Source organism: Astyanax mexicanus, unplaced genomic scaffold, assembly GCF_023375975.1.
Source record: "Astyanax mexicanus isolate ESR-SI-001 unplaced genomic scaffold, AstMex3_surface scaffold_59, whole genome shotgun sequence".
NCBI lineage: Eukaryota > Metazoa > Chordata > Actinopteri > Characiformes > Acestrorhamphidae > Astyanax > Astyanax mexicanus.
This window is the reverse complement of record NW_026040069.1, coordinates 46563-72389: the sequence shown is the minus strand read 5'-3', so window position 1 is coordinate 72389 and position 25827 is coordinate 46563. Positions and strand designations below refer to the sequence as shown.

Sequence of the window (25827 nt, the reverse complement as noted above, 5' to 3'; positions counted from 1 at the left end):
GGAGGTGCTGGTGTGAGGAGGTTATAGTGTGAGGAGGTGCTGGTGTGAGGAGGTTCTGGAGTGAGGAGGTTCTGGTGTGAGGAGGTGCTGGTCTGAGGAGGTCCTGGAGTGAGGTGGTTCTGGAGTGAGGAGGTTCTGGTGTGAGGAAGTGCTGGTGTGAGGAGGTTCTGGTCTGAGGAGGTGCTGGTGTGAGGAGGTTCTGGTGTGAGGAGGTGCTGGTGTGAGGAGGTTATAGTGTGAGGAGGTGCTGGTGTGAGGAGGTTCTGGAGTGAGGAGGTTCTGGTGTGAGGAGGTTCTGGTCTGAGGAGGTGCTGGAGTGAGCAGGTTCTGGTGTGAGGAGGTGCTGGTCTGAGGAGGTCCTGGTGTGAGGAGGTTCTGGTGTGAGGAAGTTCTGGTTTGAGGAGGTGCTGGAGTGAGCAGGTTCTGGTGTGAGGAGGTGCTGGTCTGAGGAGGTCCTGGAGTGAGGTGGTTCTGGAGTGAGGAGGTTCTGGTCTGAGGAGGTGCTGGTGTGAGGAGGTTCTGGTGTGAGGAGGTGCTGGTCTGAGGAGGTTCTGGAGTGAGGAGGTTCTGGTGTGAGGAGGTGCTGGTGTGAGGAGGTGCTGGTGCAAGGAGGTTCTGGTGCTAGGAGGTTCTGGTGTGAGGAGGTTCTGGAGTGAGGAGGTTCTGGTGCGAGGAGGTTCTGGAGTGAGGAGGTTCTAGTGCAAGGAGGTTCTGGAGTGAGGAGGTTCTGGTGTGAGGAGGTGCTGGTGTGAGGAGGTGCTGGTGTGAGGAGGTGCTGGTGCAAGGAGGTTCTGGTGCTAGGAGGTTCTGGTGCGAGGAGGTTCTGGAGTGAGGAGGTTCTGGTGCGAGCAGGTTCTGGTGTGATGAGGTGCTGGTGTGAGGAGGTGCCGGAGGGAGGAGGTGCTGGAGTGAGGAGGTGCTGGAGTGAGGAGGTGCTGGTGCGAGGAGGTTCTGGTGCTAGGAGGTACTGGTGTGATGACGTGCTGGAGTGAGGAAGTTCTGGTGCGAGGAGGTTCTGGTTTGAGGAGGTTCTGGTGTGAGGAGGTGCTGGTGTGAGGAGGTTCTGGTGTGAGGAGGTGCGGGTGTGATAGTGTGTGGTAGTGTGTGAGAGTGTGTGGGAGTGTGTGAAGTGTGTGGTAGTGTGTGGAAGTGTGTGGGAGTGTGTGGATAGTGTGTGGAAGTGTGTGGGAGTGTGTGATAGTGTGTGGTAGTGTGTGGATAGTGTGTGGTAGTGTGTGGTAGTCCGTGGATAGTGTGTGGAAGTGTGTGGGAGTGTGTGGTAGTGTGTGAATAGTGTGTGGTAGTGTGTGGATAGTGTGTGGGAGTGTGTGGAAGTGTGTGGGAGTGTGTGGAAGTGTGTGGGAGTGTGTGGATAGTGTGTGGGAGTGTGTGTTAGTGCGTGGATAGTGTGTGGAAGTGTGTGGGAGTGTGTGGTAGTGTGTGAATAGTGTGTGGTTGTGTGTGGATAGTGTATGGGAGTGTGTGGAAGTGTGTGGGAGTGTGTGGGAGTGTGTGGTAGTGTGTGGATAGTGTGTGGTAGTATGTGGTAGTGTGTGGATAGTGTGTGGTAGTGTGTGGTGGTGTGTGGTAGTGCGTGGATAGTGTGAAGAAGTGTGTGGAAGTGTGTGGGAGTGTGTGGTAGTGTGTGAATAGTGTGTGGTAGTGTGTGGATAGTGTATGGGAGTGTGTGGAAGTGTGTGGTAGTGTGTGGTAGTGTGTGGAAGTGTGTGGGAGTGTGTGGGAGTGTGTGGATAGTGTGTGGGAGTGTGTGGTAGTGCGTGGATAGTGTGTGGAAGTGTGTGGGAGTGTGTGGTAGTGTGTGGATAGTGTGTGGTAGTGTGTGGATAGTGTGTGGTAGTGTGTGGTAGTGTGTGGATAGTGTTTGGGAGCGTGTGGAAGTGTGTGGAAGTGTGTGGTAGTGTGTGGATAGTGTGTGGTAGTGTGTGGGAGCGTGTGGTAGTGCGTGGATAGTGTGTGGAAGTGTGTGGTAGTGTGTGAATAGTGTGTGGTAGTGTGTGGTAGTGTGTGGATAGTGTGTGGGAGCGTGTGGTAGTGCGTGGATAGTTTGTGGAAGTGTGTGGGAGTGTGTGGTAGTGTGTGAATAGTGTGTGGTAGTGTGTGGATAGTGTATGGGAGTGTGTGGAAGTGTGTGGATAGTGTATGGGAGTGTGTGGAAGTGTGTGGTAGTGTGTGGTAGTGTGTGGGAGTGTGTGGATAGTGTGTGGTCGTGTGTGGTAGTGTCTGAATAAGCCCCGCCCACCAGTGAGCTTAGGGGGCGTGTGATTGGCTGGTGTGAGTAATATGTGTTTGCAGATTGCATCACTGTTGGACGTGAGCCGGAGCGTGTGACCTCTCACGCGGTGGGTCACGTCACACATTCGGAACACTATACTTAGCATTAGCCTCTTTTACACCTCAGTCTTAAAGGGTAAATATCAGTCACCATTAAACAAACATCAAACACTTTATATAACATCACATCACCACGGAAACGGCATGTGATTCAGTGATTCAGTAAAGAGATGTCGGGATGTGATTGGGGAAACTGTTTATCTTCTCATCACCTGTTCTTGTTTTCCACTCAGTAAACTGATCACTGAGTAGTGCTGGTTCAGCATATAGTGAAATACATCATTTTTTAATTAATTAAACTAATAAAGTTAAAGATTTGCTGCATATCTACAGACTTTATTTCACATGTGTTTCTGCTTTCTCTCCTGCAGAACTTTCATTTTTCAGCAGGATAATGTTCACCCACACACAGCAAGGGTTTCCCAGGAACACAGTCTCCACCAGATTGCAGCACTTCCTCGTCCTGCAGATCTCCAGATTTATCACCAATCCAGCATTTATGGAGCAACTGGGACTCAGCTTCAGCTTCAACCTACGAGTGTAGAGCTACAGGATCTACAGGCCCAGCTGTAGCAACATCTGTGCTGCAGGATCCATACAGAACCTGTAGAACCTCCAAACCCAACCGTCTCAATCTCATCTTATATCCAGCATAGAAGAACCAACAGGTACTAGATCCTCCTTTCAGTTACAGAACAGATTTACCCCCCAATAAACTTATTAATAAATTATAATACTGTAAACACTCTAATAAATACTTATTCTCACAGATAAACAATCACTTCATTACAGCCACTTTTTTACTGTGTTATTCATTTTTAGTAAATGAGTGCAAATGTAACACACTCTATATATCTGCATTTCTACATAACATCTTATATCTTATTCAGCCTTACTTAACATATTTCCCTGCAATATATTTGTCTATAGTGTGAGTTATTATGTGTACTGTTATTGAGTGTATAGTGTTTATACTGTAAAGGTCTCTGTATGTATTATTTTATATTATTTTATTTTATTCTTCTTCTTGTGAATATTGTGAATATTGTGAATATTGTTCTCTGCACGTTGGTGGGAATCTGCACCCATTTTTTCATTCACATGTACACCTGTACTCTGTGACTCCACAATAAAAAACTTCAATCTTGAATCTATTTGATTTGATGTTTTACTGGAGCCTCTATTTATGCAGCTGTTCCTCGTAGAGTTTTAAATATGAGTAAATATTTATACACTAATTTTCACTCATATGTAAATAAGCTGGGTGAGATGGATTGTTTCCTGTGTTTCATTCAACATCCCCGGTTCTTCTCTCCAACCAAAACAGACCCATAAATCTGAGATCTGCTGCAGCCTGAAGCCCACAGGTTACAGGTATCAGTTTTTATGGGGTGATGAGGAGTCTGAGGGCTGAAGGCTCTGCTGTTCAGGTTTAGAGACTGAAGCTCAACACGTCCAGCTGCTGTTTTGAGTCTGACCTCATAGGACTGGAAGGACTGATGGGATTGGTGGGATTGGTGGGACGGGGTGGGGGGGGGGGATGATGGCTGTTTGTGAGGGGTTGGGTTACAGATTCTCTGGAAGGTGATGGTGAGCAGATTGAAGCAGTTAGAAGCTGGTGGTTTGGAGGTACAGTGTGAACCTGAGCTGAAATGATCAACCTTTAGTCACCAGTTCAGCCGGACAGGAGAGATTAAAAACAGAAAGAACAGAAAGAAAAGAAAAAGGAGGAAAATATGATATAATTAAAAAATGTAAGCATTAAAAACACTCATTTAAAAAATCAGCTTTGTTCTTTTTTTGTTAAAGTATAAAATTAAAAACTTGTGGCTAAATAACAAGATAACAAGGTTATCCATAAGCAAAGTGTAAGATTTTATTTTAATTATATATACTTATAGAAATATATTAATGTGTATATATTCATCCATTAAATTATTGGTCTATTATTTCTTTCTTTCTTTCATTAAAAGTCATGTAATAGTGTAATAGTGATGGTGTGATAGAGATGGAGAGAATGGATGGGAAAACAAACATCTCAAATAAAGATTCTACAAAAAAAATACAGATTTCAGCTCAAAATAAACCAAACTAAACCCAACACAACTCAAACTCAGACTGAACACAGATCAGCACTCAAATAAATAAAGAATAAAGTTTTACTGATAATAAACTGTTATTTAGTTTTACTCTCTTCTTTGGCTTCTTTTATGATTTTCTTTTCTCTGTCTTGTGTTTTTTATCTTCTTCTTTTCTACTTTTTTTCATTGATTTGAACTTTTTTGTCTCTTTTCTTTTGTCCCACCTGTTATTAATTGCCCCTTTATAAACGTCTGATGGAGAAATGAGGGTTTGACTGGGGTTTTATAGAGTGCTGCACAGGTGCATCTGATTGGTGCTGATCACCGCTGGGGATTCTGGGAGTTTTGAGATGATTTGATTTGATCTTTAATGCAGATTAATCTGTCACTAATGCTGACTGGGGAGCAGATATTTTATTGAAAAAACGTTAAATGTTGTTATTTTACTGAACTTTGAAATTTGTTCCATTTCCTGTTAAATGAAGATATTTTAATCAATAAATGAAAGACAATTCTAATCATTCTGTTTGATTAGATTAAGTTTTTAGGATTTATTACGTTTTAAGGATCATAAAGCGGCACTGTAACTTTATGTTTTTATGCAGATTAAAATGCATTAATCACTCAGTATAAACTGGAGTCCTGGTAAAGTCCTGTAGCTGCTGATGTCCTGCAGCAGAATTTGATCTTCAGGCTGGATGGATTGAGGGGGATTACATAACTCAGGTATCAGGTGGAGGACAGGGAATTCAGGTAACAGAAGAAGATCAGGACGATACAGCGCTGACGGGATGTCCTGATGTTATCATCCTCATTAGCATTAATGAGAGACAGTCTCTCCGGCTGTCCTCTGATTGGCTGCTGCAGCAGGTGCAGGTGTGAGGACAGTGAAGTGAGTGTAAAGCTGTGGTCAGGTGATCTGATCCAGATCATTAATGATCAATAGGTGAGTTAATTATCGCTCTGAGGAACCTGGATACTCCAGCAGTAAAATCTGAAGATCATTTTCACACCTGTTTATTATAAAACGCCTCCAGTCCAGGATCAGAGTGAGAGAAGATGAGCAGATAGATCATCTCAGAGATTCTTCACCTTATTTATCTTTCCATGTTTCATAACAGAACTGAACCGTATAAAATCCAAACAAACTCCTCTAAACATCACTGAGAGATTAATACAGTAACATAATAATAATAATAATAATAATAATAATAATAATAATAATAATAATAATAATAAGGTAATTATAAATTCACTGTGCTGGTGTGATGTGATGTAATAAGTGTGTTATAACTGCTGAAGCTGAGAGTTATAACAGTTCCCTGCTCCCCATAAGGCAAAGCAGAGGACAACATATTCCCAGAATGCATTTCACAGGGGTCAGCCTGCCAATTTTAGCCATGCAGCCAATAACAGTGCAGGAATCCCACTCCACATTCACGAGGGCGAGAGAGAGAGAGGGAGAAAGAAAGAGAAAGAGAGAGAGAGAGAGAGAGGGGGATGTAATAGGAAGTACAGGACGTTCTCTCGCTCTATAATAAGCTGATGTGTGAAAGTGAGAGGGGTGAAGCTGCGTCAGACTGCAGGACGTTTTATGTTTTAAAACCTAAACCGTCTTTTTCTGTAAATCTAATGTCAGATACAGGAATAAAACTGCAGCTTCTATTTCTCTATTATTATTATTATTATTATTATTATTATTATTATTATTATTATTATTATTATTATCCTAAAATACTAAGGTAATACTTCAGCAGCTAAAGATCTTTTAAATGTTTTGAGTTTGAGGAATGGAAACATTATAAAGTGGTAAAAGCTGCTTTACTGTCACAATGTTTGTTTGGAATGTGTTTTGGGTCTGAAATGCAGGAATGGAGATTTATTCATTCTTTTATTAAAAGTTAATAAAGTTGATTAGATAAAACATGAAATATTTTTGAGTTCAGGCGATTTGCAATCAAATAAAACTCAAAGGAAATGTAAAAAATTCCAGCAGTATCGTCTGTGTTTAGCAGCAGTAAGAAGTGGGAGTTAGGGGTTAAAGCTGGGCGTCGCTGGTGTTGTTGACAGGGCATGACCTCACATAACTGATGAGGAAGAGATATGGGGATCTGATGGAGGTGATAAGCTTCACAGTGAAGAGCAGGAGCTCTGGAAGAGGATAAACTGTTCAGAACAGCAGGAGATCAGGGGTGTCAGTCTGAGACACACACGACCCCCCGACATGTAATTATAATACTTAATAAAGTAATTGCACACTTAATAAAGTACTTTATTTATTATCAACCTACAAACGCCAATATTTCTGTTATTTTCTGTAATGATGTTTATTTTAGGCTGTTTAATATGATCTTTATCCAGTATTGATCTGAACAGTTCGATCCTAAACTGATGCTGAAGAGCAGCGCTTCACATGAAGTTTCAGTTTCATCTTTATATCATCATCACCTGAATCAGAATTTGAATGAGATTCAGGATGTTTTTTTTCTGTTCACACAGAAAAGCTTAAAATTTCATATTGAAGAACTTTTTACAGTAAATTACTGTACATTACTAAAGTCTAACTGATAAAATGTATTTTTCTAGGGTTTTTTATTTATTTTCTTGGATTCTACTGGATTCTAAAATTAGAATTCTGAATATTCTGAGGGACAATAATCCAGTTTAGAAGCTACAGGTTTAACTAGGATACAGTTAAAGTTTGACTCGGTCCAACTGAGGCCAACAGTCACATAATTTTCCTTTAATATCAGACTGGTATCAGATTTAACACTGGGCGCAAGAGAGAGCGAGAGAGAGAGAGAGAGAGAGAGAGAGAGAGAGAGAGAGAGAGAGAGAGAAGGAGAGAGAGAGAGGGAAGAAAAGAGGGAGAGAAAGAAAGAGAGAGAGAGCGAGAGAGAGAGAGAGAGAGAGAGAGAGAGAGAGAGAGAGAAGGAGAGAGAGAGAGGGAAGAAAAGAGGGAGAGAAAGAAAGAGAGAGAGAGCGAGAGAGAGAGAGAGAGAGAGAGAAGGAGAGAGAGAGAGGGAAGAAAAGAGGGAGAGAAAGAAAGAGAGAGAGAGAGAGAGAGAGAGAGAGAGAGAGAGAGAAAGCTTACATAACACAACCTGTTTACAACCTGATTACATAATCAGGAGACACTAGAGGACACACATTAAGATAGCACTAGAAGCTAATTACATGTGGCTAGACTTGCTATGTTGCTGTGGTATCTGTATGAGGGTGGCTGTGGTATCTGTATGAGGGTGGCTGTGGTATCTGAATCTGTATGTGTTCATCTTAATAGAAATTATTTTGTAGGCTGTTTCTCAATTTCACCAGAATCTCTTGGTCTGCTGAAGCATAAAGGAACTAATGGCTGAAGCCCAACTCCTGAAAAACAACTTCATACTATAATCATAACTAGAAAAGGCAAAGTTCGTGAACGAACTTTAAGTTGGCTTGTCAAATAGTTACTAAGTTGTGTAGTGTGTGTGTGGTGTGTGTGGGGTGTGGAGTGGGTTGTGGAGTGTGTGTGGTGTGGAGTGTTTGGAATGTGGTGTGGAGTATGTGTGGTAGAGTGTGGGATGAGTTGTGTGTATCAGGTGTGGAGTGTGTCTGTTGTGGAGTGTTTGTGGTGTGGTGTGTAGAGAGTGTGGTGTGGTGTGTGGAGTATGTGTGGTGTGGAGTGTGTGTGGTGTGGTGTGTAGAGTGTGGTGTGTGTGTGGAGTGCATGGGGTGTGGAGTGTGTAAAGGGTGGGGGGTGTGTGGTTTGGAGTGAGGTGTGTGTGGTGTGTGGAGTGTGTGGTGTGTGTGTGTGTGGTGTGGGGTGTGTAGTGTGTATGGGGTCTGGAGTGTGTGTGTGGTGTGGGCTTTGGAGTGTGTGGGGTGTGGAATGTGTGTGTGGTGTGTGGAGTGTATGTGGTGTGCGCAGTGTGTGTGGTGTGTCCACATGGTTGCTAAGTGGTTGCTAGGCAGTTGCTAACGTTTTCAAGGTGGTTGCTAAGGTGTTGCTAAGTGCTTGCTTGGCTGTTGCAATAATTTCTTAAGTGGTTGCAAAGTGGTTGCTAGGCAGATAATAACATATTCCACAAGGTTGCTAAGTGTTTGCTAGGCAGTTGCTAACATATTCCACATGGTTGCTAAGTGGTTGCTAGGGAGTTGCTAACATATTCCACATGGTTCCTAAGTGGTTGCTAGGCAGTAGCTAACATATTCCACATGGTTGCTAAGGTGTTGCTAACTGGTTGCGGTGTGGGCTGTGGAGTGTGTGTGGTGTGGAGTGTGTGGGTGGGATGTGGAGTGTGTGGGATGTGGACTGTGAGTGTGGTGTGGAATGTAGTGTGCGTGGTGTGGTGTGGAGTGTGTGTGGGGTGTGTGGGTTGTGGTGTGTGAACTGTGTGGGGTGTGGTGTCTTGAGTGTGGGGTGTGGAGTGTGTGTGGTGTGTGGAGTTGGTGTGGTGTGGAGTGAGTGTAGAGTGTGTGGTGTGGACTGTGTGGAGTGTGTGAGGAGTGGAGTGTGGACTGTGTGTGGGGTGTGTGTGGTGTGGTGTGTAGAGTATGTGTAATGTGGGGTGTGGTGTGTGTGGGTTGTGGTGTCTAGACTGTGTGGGGTGTGGTGTGGGGTGTTGAATGTGTGTGGTGTGTGGAGTGTGTGTGGAGTGTGGACTGTGTGTGGGGTGTGGCCTGTGTGTGGTGTGGTGTATGTGTGGTGGAGTGTGGGGTTTGTGTCAGGTGTGGAGTGTGTGTGGTGTGGGGTATGTGTGGTGTGAAGTGTGTGTGGGGTGGAGTGTGTATGGTGTGGGGTATGTGAGCTGTGGAGTGTATGCATGGTATGGAGAGTGTGGGGTATGTGTGGTGTGGGGTGTGAAGTGTGTGTGGTATGTGTGGGGTGGAGTGTGTATGGTGTGGGGTATGTGAGCTGTGGAGTGTATGCATGGTATGGAGAGTGTGGGGTATGTGTGGTGTGGGGTGTGAAGTGTGTGTGGTATGTGTGGGGTGGAGTGTGTATGGTGTGGGGTATGTGAGCTGTGGAGTGTGTATGGTATGGAGTGTGTGGGGTGTGGGGTATGTGTGGTGTGAAGTGTGTGTGGTGTGGGGTATATGAGCTATCGAGTGTGTGTGTGATTTAAAGTGTGTGTGGTGTGAAGTGTGTGGTGTGGGTTATGTGTGGTTTGAAGTGTGTGTGGTGTGGTGTGTGCGTGTGTGTGGTGTGGTGTATGGGTGTGTGTGGTGTGGTGTATGTGTGGTGTGGGGTGTGTAGTTATTCTCCTGCTTATCTTACTTCAAAGTTAGCGCTGGTGTTTCAGAGCTGCAGGAGGAAAAGCCATGAGTTCAGCTCCTTCCTGAAGATCCAGCCGCCGCCCAGCTGAGGGTCTCCTTCAGATTCAGGGAGGAAACAGAGCTTTCACCCCCAAACACCCCCCCAAAACACACCACACTCTCACCCCCCCAAAACACCCCCCCCAAACACCCCCCAAAACACACCACACTCTCACCCCCCCAAAACACACCACACTCTCACCCCCCCAAAACACACCACACTCTCACCCCCCCAAAACACACCACACTCTCACCCCCCAAAACACACCACACTCTCACCCCCCCAAAACACACCACACTCTCACCCCCCAAAACACACCACACTCTCACCCCCAAAACACACCACACTCTCACCCCCCAAAACACACCACACTCTCACCCCCCAAAACACACCACACTCTCACCCCCCCAAAACACACCACACTCTCACCCCCCAAAACACACCACACTCTCACCCCCAAAACACACCACACTCTCACCCCCCAAAACACACCACACTCTCACCCCCAAAACACACCACACTCTCACCCCCCAAAACACACCACACTCTCACCCCCCAAAACACACCACACTCTCACCCCCCCAAAACACACCACACTCTCACCCCCCCAAAACACACCACACTCTCACCCCCCAAAACACACCACACTCTCACCCCCCAAAACACACCACACTCTCACCCCCCCAAAACACACCACACTCTCACCCCCCAAAACACACCACACTCTCACCCCCAAAACACACCACACTCTCACCCCCCAAAACACACCACACTCTCACCCCCAAAACACACCACACTCTCACCCCCCCAAAACACACCACACTCTCACCCCCCCAAAACACACCACACTCTCACCCCCCCAAAACACACCACACTCTCACCCCCCAAAACACACCACACTCTCACCCCCCAAAACACCCCCCCAAACACCCCCCCAAAACACACCACACTCTCACCCCCCCAAAACACCCCCCCAAAACACACCACTCTCTAACCCCCCCAAAACACCCCCCCCCAAACACCCCCCCAAAACACACCACACTCTCACCCCCCCAAAACACCCCCCCAAAACACACCCCCCCAAACACCCCCCCAAAACACACCACAAGATCTGATTTCTGAAAGCAGAACCTTTATTCTCAGCTTTACACACATTGTCCATAACCCAACACAACATCTATAATTCAACACAATGTCAATAACAGCATCCATAACTCAACACATAACTCAACACCACGACTGTTTAACTCATATACACACAAATATCCCACAGGACCGCCGGCTCGTGTCCAGCCGTGCGCCCCCCCTCCCCCCTCCCCAGTGGAGAAGCAGAATAAATTAGCGGTGTAATTAAAGGGGGCGGAGCCAGGGTGCGGCCGGGTTTACTCGGGGTTCTGATTGCAGTGGTTGAGCTGGACGTACTCCACAGACTGATAAACAGATAAAGAGAGAAAGTCTCAGTAACTGCATCCACCCTGATATACATGATAAATTCATAAGCAATTCATACATTTTATGATAAAAAAATAGATTTTATTTGACATTAATATTTGAGATACACAAACGGTTCAAAACATCTCCACAGAAACAGTTCTAACAACAGTTTTACCCAGAAGGAAGTGAAGTGTGGAGAAGATATTGTTGTGCAGAAGATAAAGGGTTTAAGGGTCAATAAATTACTATAAATTTATTCTGATATTTAAAGTAATATTTATTGATCTACACATACAGTAGTAGTGTTTGTGTAACTCATGTGTTACTCATGTGTAACACTGCAGACGTCTCAGCATGGAGTTGTAGAGTTCCTAATATTCCTCCTGTGATAATCCATCCCATAATAACTCCAGTATTCTCTATATACAGTAGCTGCAGATTGGGTGGTAGGAGTATAGGAGTGTTGATAGAGCGTCCAATAGAAACATATCCCACACATTTAATATAATCAGAGATTATAGATCTGGAGATACATCTTATTTATTATTAAGACTAATTATTCTTAATTATGATGTGTAATGTAAAATGTAATATTTTCTAATGTACAGAATAATGTCCATATAATGTGTGTGTGTGTGTGTGTGTGTATGTGTATAGAGCTGAACTTACGTCTGTGGTTTGATGGTCTGGATCTTCTGCAGAAACAGAGAGAGAGGCTATGAGCGTTAGCGCTGGGCTAATGAATGTTAGCGCTGGGCTAATGAGCGTTAGCTCTGGGCTAATGACCGTAAGTGCTGGGCTAATGAATGTTAGCGCTGGGCTAATGAGTGTTAATGGTGCTGATCTGTTTTCCTGCAGTTCAGGATATTGTTATTGTCCTGCAGCTCGACTGCAGGATTGTTTCTCCTGCATTCCAGAACCATTAGCAGAACTCGGCCGTTAATCAGCGGAGAACCAGCAGCTGGAGGTTAGTTTTCTCAGAGAAACAATGGAGGAGATTTCTGCTCTGGTGCCAATCGTAAAAACAGGAAGTCACTGCCACCCCCCCACAATAGGACAGGAAATGGACACCTGGTGCCTCAACTATAATAACAAAAACATGCTTATAGTAACACCCTGCTCTTTACCCTGCTCTACAGCACGGGATTAAATTATCATCCTTAAAAATTATTATTCATTTCATAATAATATTTATATTGTATTCAAATGAAGATCCTGCAGCACAGATCAGCTTCTAATTACATAATTACACAGATTACCCAGAAGTTACAAAATTACTAAAGGTTACTTCAGGGGATGGTTGGGAACACCAGTAACTGTAAACGTTGTGAGGTGTTATCTTGTGAGTGAAGTTGGTTGAACACTGGTCAGTGTGCTCATGGTAAGGTGAGGTGAATTATGGGAGTTGTAGTGAGGGCTGATAGAGGATAGTGCAGTGGGGGTGGGCTAATGATGGTGGGTTCTGGCTGTTCCATCTGTCTAGACACATAATGATCATCAGGCCCTTTTCCAACTTATGATAATTCACATTCCGGCCAGAATCAGTTTCTATATAATCCGCTCTGTACTGAATGTGTGTAATCCTGAAGAATGTGCTATAAATAAAGCCCCGCCCCTTAACAAAAATACCCAACCAGCTTGCTGGTTATCCTGCCAGCAGAGGAATGGTAACAATATTGTGACAGTAATGGAGAATCCAAAACCCTTCAATTATTTTTCTGCATTATTGAGCCCAAAACTGTAAACTGTTGAGGTTTCAGCAGATTATATTAGTCATATATAAATTATATATTTTAAAGGATAATCTGATTTAAATCCTGTTTCTCCATTATCTATATCTCTCCATTATCTATACTTCTCCATTATTTCTACCTCTCCATTATCTATACTTCTCCATTATCTCTACCTCTCCATTATCTCTTCCTCTCCATTATCTATACTTCTCCATTATCTCTACCTCAACATTATCTATAATTCTCCATTATCTCTACCTCTCCATTATCTCTTCCTCTCCATTATCTATACTTCTCCATTATCTCTACCTCTCCATTATCTATACTTCTCCATTATCTCTACCTCTCCATTATCTATACTTCTCCATTATCTCTACCTCTCCATTATCTCTACCGCTCCATTATCTCTACCTCTCCATTATCTATACTTCTCCATTATCTCTACTTCTCCATTATCTCTACTTCTCCATTATCTCTACCTCTCCATTATCTATACTTCTCCATTATCTCTACTTCTCCATTATCTCTACCTCTCCATTATCTATACTTCTCCATTATCTCTACCTCTCCATTATCTATACTTCTCCATTATCTCTACCTCTCCATTATCTCTACCGCTCCATTATCTCTACCTCTCCATTATCTATACTTCTCCATTATCTCTACCTCTCCATTATCTATACTTCTCCATTATCTCTACCTCTCCATTATCTCTACCGCTCCATTATCTCTACCTCTCCATTATCTATACTTCTCCATTATCTCTACCTCTCCATTATCTCTACCGCTCCATTATCTCTACCTCTCCATTATCTATACTTCTCCATTATCTTTACCTCCCCATTATCTATACTTCTCCATTATCTCTACCTCTCTATTATTTACACTTCTCCATTATCTCTTCCTCTCCATTATCTATACTTCTCCATTATCTCTCTGTACAGTACTTGTTCTGTTGTGTGTTTATTTGGGTTCCTCTAACTGAGTCTCGGTTCCTGATGTTCCTCCTCTCAGTCTGAGGAAGTTTCTCCTCCCGCTGCAGGACTGTTATCACTGTTACTGATAAGAGGTTTGGACCCGTTTCTCTGTGAAGAAACTCACCCTGTGTTCCATCCTGCAGCTCACTATTCACTATCACACACTCCTCCACCACCAGAGCTACTGCAACACACAGATACAACATCAGTACTAACACACACACACACACCACACACACTATATACACACACACACACACTATACGCACACACACACACACACTATACACACACACACACACACACTCTATACACACACTATACACACTATACACACACACACACACACACACACATACACACACTATACACACACACACACTATTCACTATCACACACTCCTCCACCACCAGAGCTACTGCAACACACAGATACAACATCAGTACTAACACACACACACACACCACACACACTATATACACACACACACACACTATACACACACACACACACACACTATACATACACACACACTATACACACACACTATACATACACACACACTATACACACACACACTATACACACACACACACACTATACACACACACACTATACATACACACACACTATACACACACACTATACACACACACACATACACACACACACACTATACATACACACACACTATACACACACACTATACATACACACACACTATACACACACACACTATACACACACACACTATACACACACACACACACACACACACACTATACACACACACATTTATTAATGGTAATAAAAGAGTAGAACCTTCTTCAGGGTTGTTGGGTTGCTGAGGCTGAATCTCTGTGTATCTCAACTTCTCACACTCTTCCTCCCGACCCGGATCATCGGATTCTAAAGAAACCCATTAACACAGAACCCACAGAACCCATTAACACAGAACCCACACAAACCCATTAACACAGAACCCATTAACACACAACCCACACAACCCCATTAACACACAACCCACACAACCCCATTAACACAGAACCCACAGAACCCATTAACACAGAACCCACAGAACCCATTAACACAGAACCCATTAACACACAACCCACACAACCCCATTAACACACAACCCACACAACCCCATTAACACAGAACCCACAGAACCCATTAACACAGAACCCACACAAGCCATTAACACACAACCCACACAACCCCATTAACACAGAACCCACAGAACCCATTAACACAGAACCCACAGAACCCATTAACACAGAACCCACACAAGCCATTAACACACCACCCGCAGAACCCTTCAACACACAACACATTAACACAGAACCCACAGAACCCCTTAACACAGAACCCATTAATGTAGAACCCATTAGTTGAGAAGTGTTATACTGGTTCTGGTTAAGTAACAGATTAGTGTTGGGTTTTATTACCGGAGTCTGAGACGTGATCACTCCACACGTTCCTGCCCATCACTCCCGGAGTGTCTGTGATTAATTACATCACTATTACTACACTTTTACACACTACATAGTACAGACAGAAACAATCAATAATAGATAAATAAACACTTTGATTTATCTGAGGTATGTGTCAGTGTGTGTGTGTGTGTGTGTGTGTGTGTGTCAGTGTGTGTATGTCTCAGTGTGTGTATGTGTGTGTGTGTGTGTGTGTGTGTGTGTGTGTGTGTCAGTTAACTGTTAACTGCTGTGTTGTCCTCGATGTCCAGAGTGAGGCTCATCCTCATTGGGTCGCTGGATTTCGGGCGCGCCGGTTTTCTGAAAATCCAGCAAAATTACATGCAGTAAATCTTAAACCGGAACTCTGATAAATATATTGAATAATTATATTTCATTGATCCAGAAAAAGACGTGGAAGTGAACGTACACAGAGAGCTCAACCGCTCGCTTTCGTTTACGGGGAGTTCTGGCTTTCTTCAGGAACAGGACCAGAATTGCGACGATGAGAACCAGGATCAGGATGCAGATCACAGCGATGACGGCTTTCTTCCAGCCCGCCAGATTCACTGAGAGAAACCAGCAGAATTTACTGAGTGACCTGATAAATATTCAAACTATACTATCACTACCCTGCACTGTACTCACACAATTCACTAGTTAAACATGTGGAAAATCACACAGGTCTAACAAACAGATAAAAACACATTAAACTAACAAATATTTAACATTTAGGATTAAGAAATAATCTAAATGTAAAAATTAGGTGGATTAAATGGAAGATGATCAGGTGTGAGTGGACAGATGGTTTTTATTTAAAGAGCAGCTGTGTAATAGTGCACAAGCTCACAAACAACCCAAAGTAACTTGTAAACTAAAGGCTCAATTTCTCCTATTGATTAATGCTAATGCTCAGGAATAATAAGTTAACTTACACTTTTCCTTATAAACTGTCTTGTAATATAGTTTAGGCTTGGAATGACTTTTCACTTCATGTAGACAGAATGTGTTTAATCTCAGTCATAGAGACTGACTGGGCTGGGAGTTAAAAACTGGTCCGTCCCATTCAGAACAGTGATCTCCGGGGAAAGTTTCTTATAAAAAGTACGATTCTAAGATCTCTTCATTTCTATTTGTGTTTTAAATAAAAGTATTTGGACTCTGACCTCCGACAGTGACCGGTTCGCTGTTCTGGGTCTGGCCGGCGTCGTTGTAGGCTCCGCAGTAGTACTTTCCCCGGTGATCTCGGGTGATGGATCTGATGACGTGTTCTCCGCGGGTCACGGAGGAGCGACTGGTGAACAGGGGTCTGGAGGAACCGACCCGGTACCAGAAGAAGGTCACCGGCACCGTGCCCTGCTGAACACTGCAGTACAGACTCACATCCGTCCCCTCTGTGAACGTCTGACCCCTGGGAAACCCCAGAGACAGCTCCGGCTTGGACACAGGTTCTAACAGAATACAGAGGTAATGTGCCGAAAATCATGTGACAGCAGTATTTAAATAAATCATGAGATGCTTCAATTGGTACCGAAGTAGGCAGTACAGTACTGGAACTACTGGCAATGTTGATGATGGATATACTTGCCAATAAACACAAAAAACTTGTATTTTGAAAATGGTTCTTTGTAGTAAAAAACATGAGCAGTAATTTTGGAGCATTTCTATTGGCCCGTTCATCACATTTGTTGACACAATACAAATTACAAATACCTATTACTGGATTATCAGACTTTTCTGAAATCAGTTCTGTTTATCAGACTAATCAGCAGAGTATGAATTATTGATGATTATATAACGGTACCTATGACAGGTGTGTTGAGGGCTTGGCTGAACCTGCTGTAGGCTCCTCCCTGGGCCTGACAGGTGAAGCTGTGGATTTCATCTGCATGGTTGATGTAGGAGATGTTGAACACTGCGCTGCGTTGAGGTCCGGATACGGTCAGCGTGTAAAAGGGTCTCTGGTACCGCAGTAATGTGTAGGAGATGGGCAGAGTTCCCAGTTCACTCTCACACAGGAGCTGGAATGGCTTCCCCACTATCACCTGTCCGACCGCTCGAATAACTGGAGGTGAGACCGGCACTGCAGGAACAGGGAACAGGACCGGGTACTGTTACTGTTATTACAAAACCTTGTATGTACACTCACTGACAATAGGGATGCACCCATGTACTTCTGTCTCAGGTGTTTCAGATGTAATACAGATATTACAGGTGTGTTTTGATTAGACACTTGGTCTCACCACATTTATACACTCTATACATACAAACACTCTATCTATACAAAAACTCTCAGATGCTACTGTTGGGTAATGTTCCTGTTGGAGACTGATGACTGATGGACATGTCTTCCCAGTAAACTCGATAGCTCGATATACAGACTCTGAGAGAGGGAGCATCACTGGACTGAGAGAAGCTGGATGGTAAGTTTAACAAATTGTCCTTCATTTAGGTCGTCTGTCAGCCAACAACTATCAGCTTCATTTTCGGTGGTGTTGTGAACAAAAACCCTGAACTAGAACTGTATTGTTTTTAAGGATGAATCCAGGTACTGATCTGATGATGGTCAGGTTTGAGTATGGAGGTCTTTGTGGTGGACTGAAGAGTTCACACTGTAAACTGCTGGAGTGATTGATGATCTGAGGATCATCGCATACAGTGACAGTCTGTCCCCCCTAGTGGTGATAGAAGGAACACTAACAGTGATCTCAGTGATCTGTGCAGAACATCCTGCAGTTACATGTGTTGCTGCCTCTCCTGCAGATCTATCAACTGATTGCAGCATTTTTCTGCAGGATAATGTTCACCCACACACAGCAAGGGTTTCCAAGGAACGTCTCCACCAGATTCTTTCTCGTCCTGCCCGCTCTCCAGATTTATCACCAATCCAGCATTTATGGAGCAGCTGGGACTCAGCTTCAGCTTCAATCTACGAGTGTAGAGCTACAGGATCTACAGGCCCAGCTGTAGTAACATCTGTGGGTAAATGTGCTGCAGGATCCATACAGAACCTGTAGAACCTCCAAACCCAACCGTCTCAATCTCATCTTATATCCAGCATAGAGGTAAAAAAAAGGTGCTGCTTGGTGTGTTATTTTTTGTCGGAAAGAGAAACTTTCTCCGCAGGAAGATTTTCATTATTCTTTAATTTGTGACTTAAGAATGGCAATGTTATGGCTCACCCTTGGCGTTAATTATCAGCTGTTTGCTTTCCTTGGTGATGTTCTTAGCTGTAGCTCTACAGGTGTAGTTCCCGTTGCTGGATTGGCTTGCTGTGAAGTTGAAGGTGTGGCCTTCTTTTAGAGGATGCTGGTCTTTGTATAATTCAAACTTCACGTCTGCCTTAGTGATCCTCTCTTGATTGATGTTGAGAGTCCTACAGCTCAGAGTTAACATCTGGCCCTGGAAAACCTGCTGTGGACTCATGCTCAGAACAGGCCTCGACAACAGCTCTGAGCAGGAAAAACAGAACACAGTGTAAACAGTATTAGTGCTAGTGTCGAATCAGCTGTAGTTACATTTCCTCTGTGTATTTAGACCTAATTAGACCCTGTTTACCCCCAATCTCTTCATGTGTCTTGAGTTTCAGGACTTTATCTGGATAAGACATTTAAAACCTTTAAAACAGATACGAATCTGATCACTGTCATTAACACCTGGAGTCCTGGGTGATGGAATGATAAGTGTGCAGTATAAAGTGTAAACAGGTGTGAACGGGATACAGTGCATCTAGAGGAGCATCATAATCCAATCACTCAAACCACACCATCACATTTAGAGTAGATCAGAGACAGAGCAGATCACCACATTATTATTATTATTAATAATACTGTAGTGTGAACACCAAAGTGTCTCGATACCCACATGACCACTGTCCGGAGGGGCTAGCTGAGATAAAGCTAAAAAAACAAGCTAAACAAATTGGAATACTCATTCAGTAACTTTATCTCAACTTTATCTTAAACCCTCACTGAATTCAACAACCTGCTGGACAGGTGATATACGTTTTACAGGTGATACAGGTTGTACAGGTGATACAGGTGATGTTTGGTAATGATGGTCTGGTACCTGCTACAAACAGCTCTGCGGTGGAGATCTTCTCAGTCTTGCCCGTCTCCACTTTACACACATATCTCCCGCTGCTGCTGGCATTCACCTCAAAGCTGTGGGTAAAGGATGACGGGCTGGACATCAGCAGCGTCTCTCTGTCCGTTAGGAAAACTTCATACCCATTTTTACTGTGACCCAAAACATCACAGCTGATCCTCACCCGGTCCCCCTCCACCACCTCCAAACCAGGTTGAACTTTTATCGAGGGGATGATAGTAACAGCTGTAGAAAAAACAACAAACATATTCATTTAGTAACAGTTTAATATACAGATTTATCAACATCCCCATTATCCCCCACCTTCTGTGTCACTGTAGAGCTCTAAATTTTAATGTGTTAATATTTATATTATATATTAATCATTTATCAGGTTAAGCCCCAACTTTCTCCTGTTATTCAGGCTGATTATAAAGCCTGCAGTTTATTTATTCGTAATTAATTTAAATGTATTAATATATCTCTTTCTTACACACACACACATACTCTCTCACACACACACACACACACACACACACACACTTAATGTTAACGCTCTGTATTAAACTTGTTTTTAGCACATTAATAGATTCTAATTAAAAAAGCATAGAAACAACCTTGTTATAATTTTTTAATAAACTAATAAAGGCCACACACTACACTGTTACTGCCTCACAACAATACAACCATCATTTAATACCATCAGTTTTAATTATGTGTTTAGTGTTTTTATTCTAGATTCAAGGCAACAGAATTAAAGGGCTAAAGACAGAAAAAATGCTGATTGTGTAGCAATATGGGATAAAGTGATGCTGTAGGTTATGTGTTAGTGACGTAGACGCCAATGTGGTAATGATGCAGTAGTGATGCTGTATGTTGTAGCCGTCAGTGTGCTAATGATGCATTAGTGATGCGGGGGCTGGGGGGGGGGGGGTTTAAAGGCTTTACGTTGGATTAAGACTCTCTCGATGTTGCTGCTGTTGGATGAGTCTGGAAACTCCATGTGTCTGTAGGTGCAGTGCAGGTCCGATTCCCCGGATTCCTGGAATTCCACAGAAGTGTTGGTTGAGTTTTCATTGGAGGTGAGGATCATAAACATCTGCTGGTTCCTGTAGAAGGAGAACTGCAGGGGACCGGTCTCCTCTGGAACGCTGCATGTAGCTGTAACCTTTTCACCTTCATTCACAACATTCGACTCCACCCTCAGCAGCGGCGTCTGCAGACCTGAATCAGCAGAAACTCAGTGAGATACAAACTTCACCACATCAAACCTACAAAATCCAACCAATAAAGTAAACCATTGCTCCTCAAACAGTAGTTTGATAGTTTGTTAGTTCACTAGCTTGGTAATTGGGTAGTTTGTAGTTCAGTAGTTTGTTGGTTTGGTGGTTCGAATGTTCAGTAGGTGGTTAGTTTGGTAGTTTAATAGTTTGGTAGTTGTGTAGATCAGTAGTTCACAAGTTTGTTAGTTCAGTAGTTTGGCAGTTGGGTAGTTCAGTAGTTTGGTAGACAGCGGTTAGATATTTGCATAGTTCAGTGGTTCAGTAGTTGGGTATTTCAGCAGTTGGATAGTTTGATACCTCTGACGGTCAGGGTCTCGGTGTTGCTGCTCTTCTCCTTGGAGTGGATGGTGACCCGGCACTGGTAGGAGCCGCTGTTGGACCGTCTGGCTGGAGTAAAGCTGCGCTCCACCATGGCCTGGCTGCTGTTTTTGGAGTAGATGATGGTGTTGTACTTCATGAAGGTGAAGGTGTGGGAGAGCTGGGGGAAACTGTGGCTGACCTTCACATCGCAGCGCAAGGTCACTTTGGTGCCACTTTCCACTGAGTTACCCGGCAGAAGGGTCAGTTTCACCGAGTCGATGGTAAACGCTGCACAGAAAAAAAGAAAAACAACACATTTATTTCAATAAAAGTTTAAAGGAAACTGTTCTTAATAAAAGGGAAGGATATATATATATATATATATATATATATATATATATATATATATACAGTAAATGTCAAACTTAAATTTTAAACTTAAAGGGATAGTTCGGTATTTTTGACATGAGTCTGTATGGCATCATCATAACCAGTGTCGTGCATCCACACTGACTTACCCCCCACAGCGTCCTGTGAGCCGAGTTCTTGTCCAGTTTAGGTCAAAGCGAAAGTAGTCCGGCATGTTTGCTGGGGTCAGGAAAATAACTCCTTTTTCTTCCCAAAGCAGTACGTGTTCAAAAGAGTGATTTATTTACATCACAAAAAACTAACCCTGCAAAAGTCACGCCTCGTAAATCACTTGGGTCCTACTTTCTCTCATTTCGTATCAGTGCGCGTCATTCTGACAGCGAGCTGCGCACGCGTCAACTTGTTCTGTGTTTTGGCAGTGCTTAGCAGCTGTGTTCAGACTAGCAACGCAAACGAGCTAACTTTAGGGAGAAGTCTATTGGCTTTTATAAGCTTTGTAAACACATATATATATATAGCTAGGTGTGTGTGTGTGTGTGTTAAAATTGTGCGGACTTGTGACTATCCAGGCTGTAGCAACAAAGATGTGGCTGATTCTCCGGAGAGTTTTCATCGTTTTCCTGTGACTGATGTTGCTCTGAGGAAACTTTGGGTACTAGCGCTGGGCATCCATGTGGACACAAAAGTGGAAAAAATAAAAAAGCTTCGTGTTTGCAGTGCGCACTTCTCTGTCCACCCTCTCTCTTTCTGCCCGATCTAATTCCATTTGGCGAAGTTCAACATCTGTATACTCGGGTTCATAAAGATATCCCCGTGGCTCTGAGCGGTGATCAATGTTTTCCTCGTCACTCTCGTAGTCACACATGTTCTCGAGGCGAGAAGTAAACAAAGCGACCCAAACACGTAGGCTAGCTGTCAGGTTGCAGCGCTGCGTGCATTGATATGGAACGAGAGAAAGTAGGACCCAAGTGATTTACAAGGCGTGACTTTTGCAGGGTTAGTTTTTTGTGAAGTAAATAAATCACTCTTTTGAACACGTACTGCTTTGGGAAGAAAAAGGAGTTATTTTCCTGACCCCAGCAAACATGCCGGACTACTTTCGCTTTGACCTAAACTGGACAAGAACTCGGCTCACAGGACGCTGTGGGGGGTAAGTCAGTGTGGATGCACGACACTGGTTATGATGATGCCATACAGACTCATGTCAAAAATACTGAACTATCCCTTTAAAACTTTATACCAGTTCTCAAGGCAGATAGCTAACAATGACACAATCATAAATGAAATCCTTCACAAAAATACAAAGTAACGAAGTAAGAAGATGATAGCTATAATGTAGTTTATTATTGAAGTTCTGCATAAGAGGCAGCAACACATGTATCTGCAGGATGTTCTGCACAGATCACTGAGATCACCGTTAGTGTTTCTCCTATCACTACTAGAGGTTACCTACTCTCACTGTATGAGATGCTTCTCAGATCATCAATCACTCCAGCAGTTTACACTGTGAACTCTTCAGTCCAGGGCAAAGACCTCCATATTCAAACCTGACCATCATCAGATCCCAAACAGAACAGTATTCGTCACTTAAGACGATACGGTTCCTGCCTGACATGATCCCAAATCCAATGAGCAAGATTCTTTGAGTCTTTGAGTGCGTCGTAGAGGTGTGTCTAGCAGTCAATGATCTCTCAATGAACTACCAAACTACCAAATACTGAACTCACTAGGAGGTGCACTACCCAAAACAGTAGCCTATAGGAGCCTTTTTACAGGGCAGTAGGTGAAGCACTGTTACGCCATATTGTGGTAAAACCCAGTGTCCAATCAGAACATAACTGTGTTGATTTACATATCTGAGACAAAAGTGCATGCTGGGTGTTGCAGCAGCGTGAGACTGGTGCTGATTGTTTAGGGAGTCCACAAAAAGGGAAGTCGAAACTTGGAATGAAGAAGCCGAGCTTCTGAGCCGAGGGAGGAGGAAGGAAGGAAATCAGACAAAAACACAAGAAACTCAGAGTTTCCCCTCGAGAACACCCTGATACCCAGCGTTCTCCACCCCCCAGCCCAGCGTTCTCCACCGCCCAGCCCAGCGTTCTCCACCCCCCAGCCCAGCATTCTCCACCGCCCAGCCCAGCGTTCTCCACCCCCCAGCCCAGTGTTCTCCACCACCAGCCCAGCGTTCTCCACCGCCCAGCCCAGCGTTCTCCACCCCAGCCCAGCGTTCTCCACCGCCCAGCCCAGCGTTCTCCACCTCCCAGCCCAGTGTTCTACACCACCCAACCCAGCGTTCTTCACCTCCCAGCCCAGCGTTCTCTACCACCCAGCCCAGTGCTCTCCACCACCCAACCCAGCGTTCTCCACCTCCCAGCCCAGCGTTCTCCACCTCCCAGCCCAGTGTTCTACACCACCCAACCCAGTGTTCTCCACCCCCAGCCCAGCGTTCTCCACCACCCAACCCAGTGTTCTCCACCCCCAGCCCAGCGTTCTCCACCACCCAACCCAGCATTCTCCACCACCCAGCCCAGCGTTCTCCACCTCCCAGCCAAGTGTTCTACACCACCCAACCCAGCGTTCTCCACCTCCCAGCCCAGCGTTCTCCGCCTCCCAGCCCAATGTTCTCCACCTCCCAGCCCAGTGTTCTACACCACCCAACCCAGCGTTCTCCACCTCCAAGCCCAGTGTTCTCCGCCGGCCAGCCAACATCTTGGTCACAGCACAACAAACACCAGGGTGACCCCATCTTCTCTCAGATTAAATATACCAGAATAATAATAATAACAGTTATTCTGTTTTTCTCTCTCAATTAAATTCAGACTCAACAATCTGCTGCTGTCCAGCTGAAACTTCCTGAGATACAACAGATCAAAGCTCTGGCCTGCTGATCCACAACAGCTCACAAAAAACCTACTACACAGGAAATTTGGCAGTGTTAAATCAACACGGTTAGTGTTAAATTAACACTGACAGTGTAAAGTTTAACACTAATATGTGTGGATTTAACACTAACAGTGTTGATTTAACACTGACAAATTTCCTGTGTAATAAACACTGTCATGAAAAAAAACATATAATCTCCATTTTTGCTGTTTGTGAATTCATGTATTGTTTTAAATTAAATTTTAGACAAATAATAAATGTACTTTTAGAAATGGTTTGGACAAAATTAAGGACTTCCACTGAAAGTTTTAAAAGTCATTATTTGTTATGAATTAATGAGAGAAAAAAACACCTGGCAATTGAATGGCTTATAAGTCAATTACAAAGTGATTCTTTTATTCTGTGAAAATGAAGGGAATACAATAAAAAGGCCAAAATTCTTAAAATATTAAAGTTTTAATTTCTATCAACTATTTCAGTTTTTTGCTTGATTTTAAAGTATTCTGGTGTTGTAAAAACACCAACAATTATACTTAATAGTATTTTTTCTTATTATTTTTTAGATGCCAACCTAACTGCTATAACTTTTAATTATTTATTTCAAGTACATTTGGAGTGATTCTATTGGTCCATTCATCATGAAATCCTAATATAATAATAATAAAAAGTGCCTGTTCTACATTTTGTCCAAAAATAAGATATTTTTGGAGATTCATCAGGTTTTATTATGGACTGGAAGAAAAAAGTTGATAGTAGATAATATAAGAGAAATCACAACTAAGCACAGCAGATCAATAAATAGAAATAAATCTTACCTGACTGAGCCCAGCTGCCACAATCTACATCAAATAGAAGATAAAAATTAAAATTAACATTAGTAATGTAATATTGCTATAATTACATTACAATAACAGTATAATAATATATTAATAATATATTAATAACTATAGTTCAGTAATAAGTTGTGATTACTGAGACTCAGCAGGCTGATCAGAACCAGAGTGAGGTGTGGAGTCTGCAGCTGCATGCTGCCAGTGAGTCCAGGTGTTTGGGGGTCCGGTGGGTCCGGTCCGGTCGCGTCGGCAGGTCCGGGTGTTTGGGGGTCCGGTCGGGTCGGCGGGTCTTGTGGGTCCGGTCCGGTCGGCGCTGGGTGCCGTAAGCTCCAGATCAGCTCTGACCGTTTCTTTTGTTTCTGCAGGAAGTGACTCCTGCTTCCTCAGGATGTACGCAGTACGTTAGTGTACACAATTAAGCACAGCACCTCCTGACCACGTCCCACAGCCGGACAAAATAACGGAAACACCTCACAACACCCTCCCATTCACTCTTCATCACATTCACTGAGTTACACTACAGTACTACACATTAACATTATCATTATTTACCTCATAATCATAATCAATCATGGGCTCTCCATCACAGATCCAATCAAAAACATTATTGTGATGAAACTGGCACTCATCAAGACCACCCCAGGAAAGGAAGAGTGAGAGTTTCCTCTGTTGTACAGGATAAGTTCCCAGCCTCAGAAACCACAAGTTAACAAACAGCTGCCCAGATA

General features: G+C 43.5%; 2 protein-coding genes and 1 long non-coding RNA gene across 7 annotated transcripts; all 3 read right to left on the bottom strand.

The window, feature by feature from the left end:
• Window positions 1-205: 205 nt before the first annotated feature.
• LOC125798503 (mucin-2-like) lies at window positions 206-3835 on the bottom strand. The gene is made up of 2 exons (XM_049474145.1): window positions 3831-3835; window positions 206-1151 (listed from the first exon to the last, which is right to left on the bottom strand). The coding sequence occupies exons 1-2, from the start codon at window positions 3833-3835 to the stop codon at window positions 230-232; spliced, it is 927 nt and encodes a 308-aa protein (XP_049330102.1). The 3' UTR covers window positions 206-229.
• Window positions 3836-10844: 7009 nt separating this feature from the next.
• pecam1a (platelet and endothelial cell adhesion molecule 1a) lies at window positions 10845-25463 on the bottom strand. 2 transcript variants are annotated; one of them, XM_049474151.1, is made up of 15 exons: window positions 25239-25463; window positions 25082-25105; window positions 21015-21305; window positions 20383-20658; window positions 19417-19680; window positions 18531-18800; window positions 17153-17431; window positions 16515-16799; window positions 15779-15917; window positions 15590-15669; window positions 15325-15378; window positions 14699-14785; window positions 14001-14060; window positions 11836-11861; window positions 10845-11162 (listed from the first exon to the last, which is right to left on the bottom strand). In XM_049474151.1, the coding sequence occupies exons 1-15, from the start codon at window positions 25291-25293 to the stop codon at window positions 11115-11117; spliced, it is 2238 nt and encodes a 745-aa protein (XP_049330108.1). In that variant the 5' UTR covers window positions 25294-25463; the 3' UTR covers window positions 10845-11114. The 2 variants fall into 2 exon arrangements, with proteins under 2 accessions (XP_049330108.1, XP_049330109.1); XM_049474152.1 differs by having other exon boundaries at window positions 14001-14057.
• Window positions 11869-13994, bottom strand: LOC125798504 (uncharacterized). 4 transcript variants are annotated; one of them, XR_007437304.1, is made up of 3 exons: window positions 13345-13994; window positions 13209-13310; window positions 11869-13157 (listed from the first exon to the last, which is right to left on the bottom strand). It is a non-coding gene; the product is annotated as an uncharacterized LOC125798504 (long non-coding RNA). The 4 variants fall into 4 exon arrangements; XR_007437305.1 differs by having other exon boundaries at window positions 13243-13310; XR_007437306.1 differs by lacking the exon at window positions 11869-13157 and having other exon boundaries at window positions 13164-13310; window positions 13345-13667; window positions 13702-13994.
• Window positions 25464-25827: the final 364 nt, after the last annotated feature.

What these genes read in the sequence shown, in the direction of transcription:
- pecam1a (XM_049474151.1), bottom strand. Translation starts at nt 25,293, where the DNA reads ATGCAGCTGCAGACTCCACACCTCACTCTGGTTCTGATCAGCCTGCTG. An exon ending in CCTCAACACACCTGTCATAG is followed by an intron (nt 16,800 to 17,152) that starts GTACCGTTATAT and finishes GTATTCTGTTAG; the next exon opens with AACCTGTGTCCAAGCCGGAG. An exon ending in TGATCACGTCTCAGACTCCG is followed by an intron (nt 14,786 to 15,324) that starts GTAATAAAACCC and finishes GGGTTTCTTTAG; the next exon opens with AATCCGATGATCCGGGTCGG.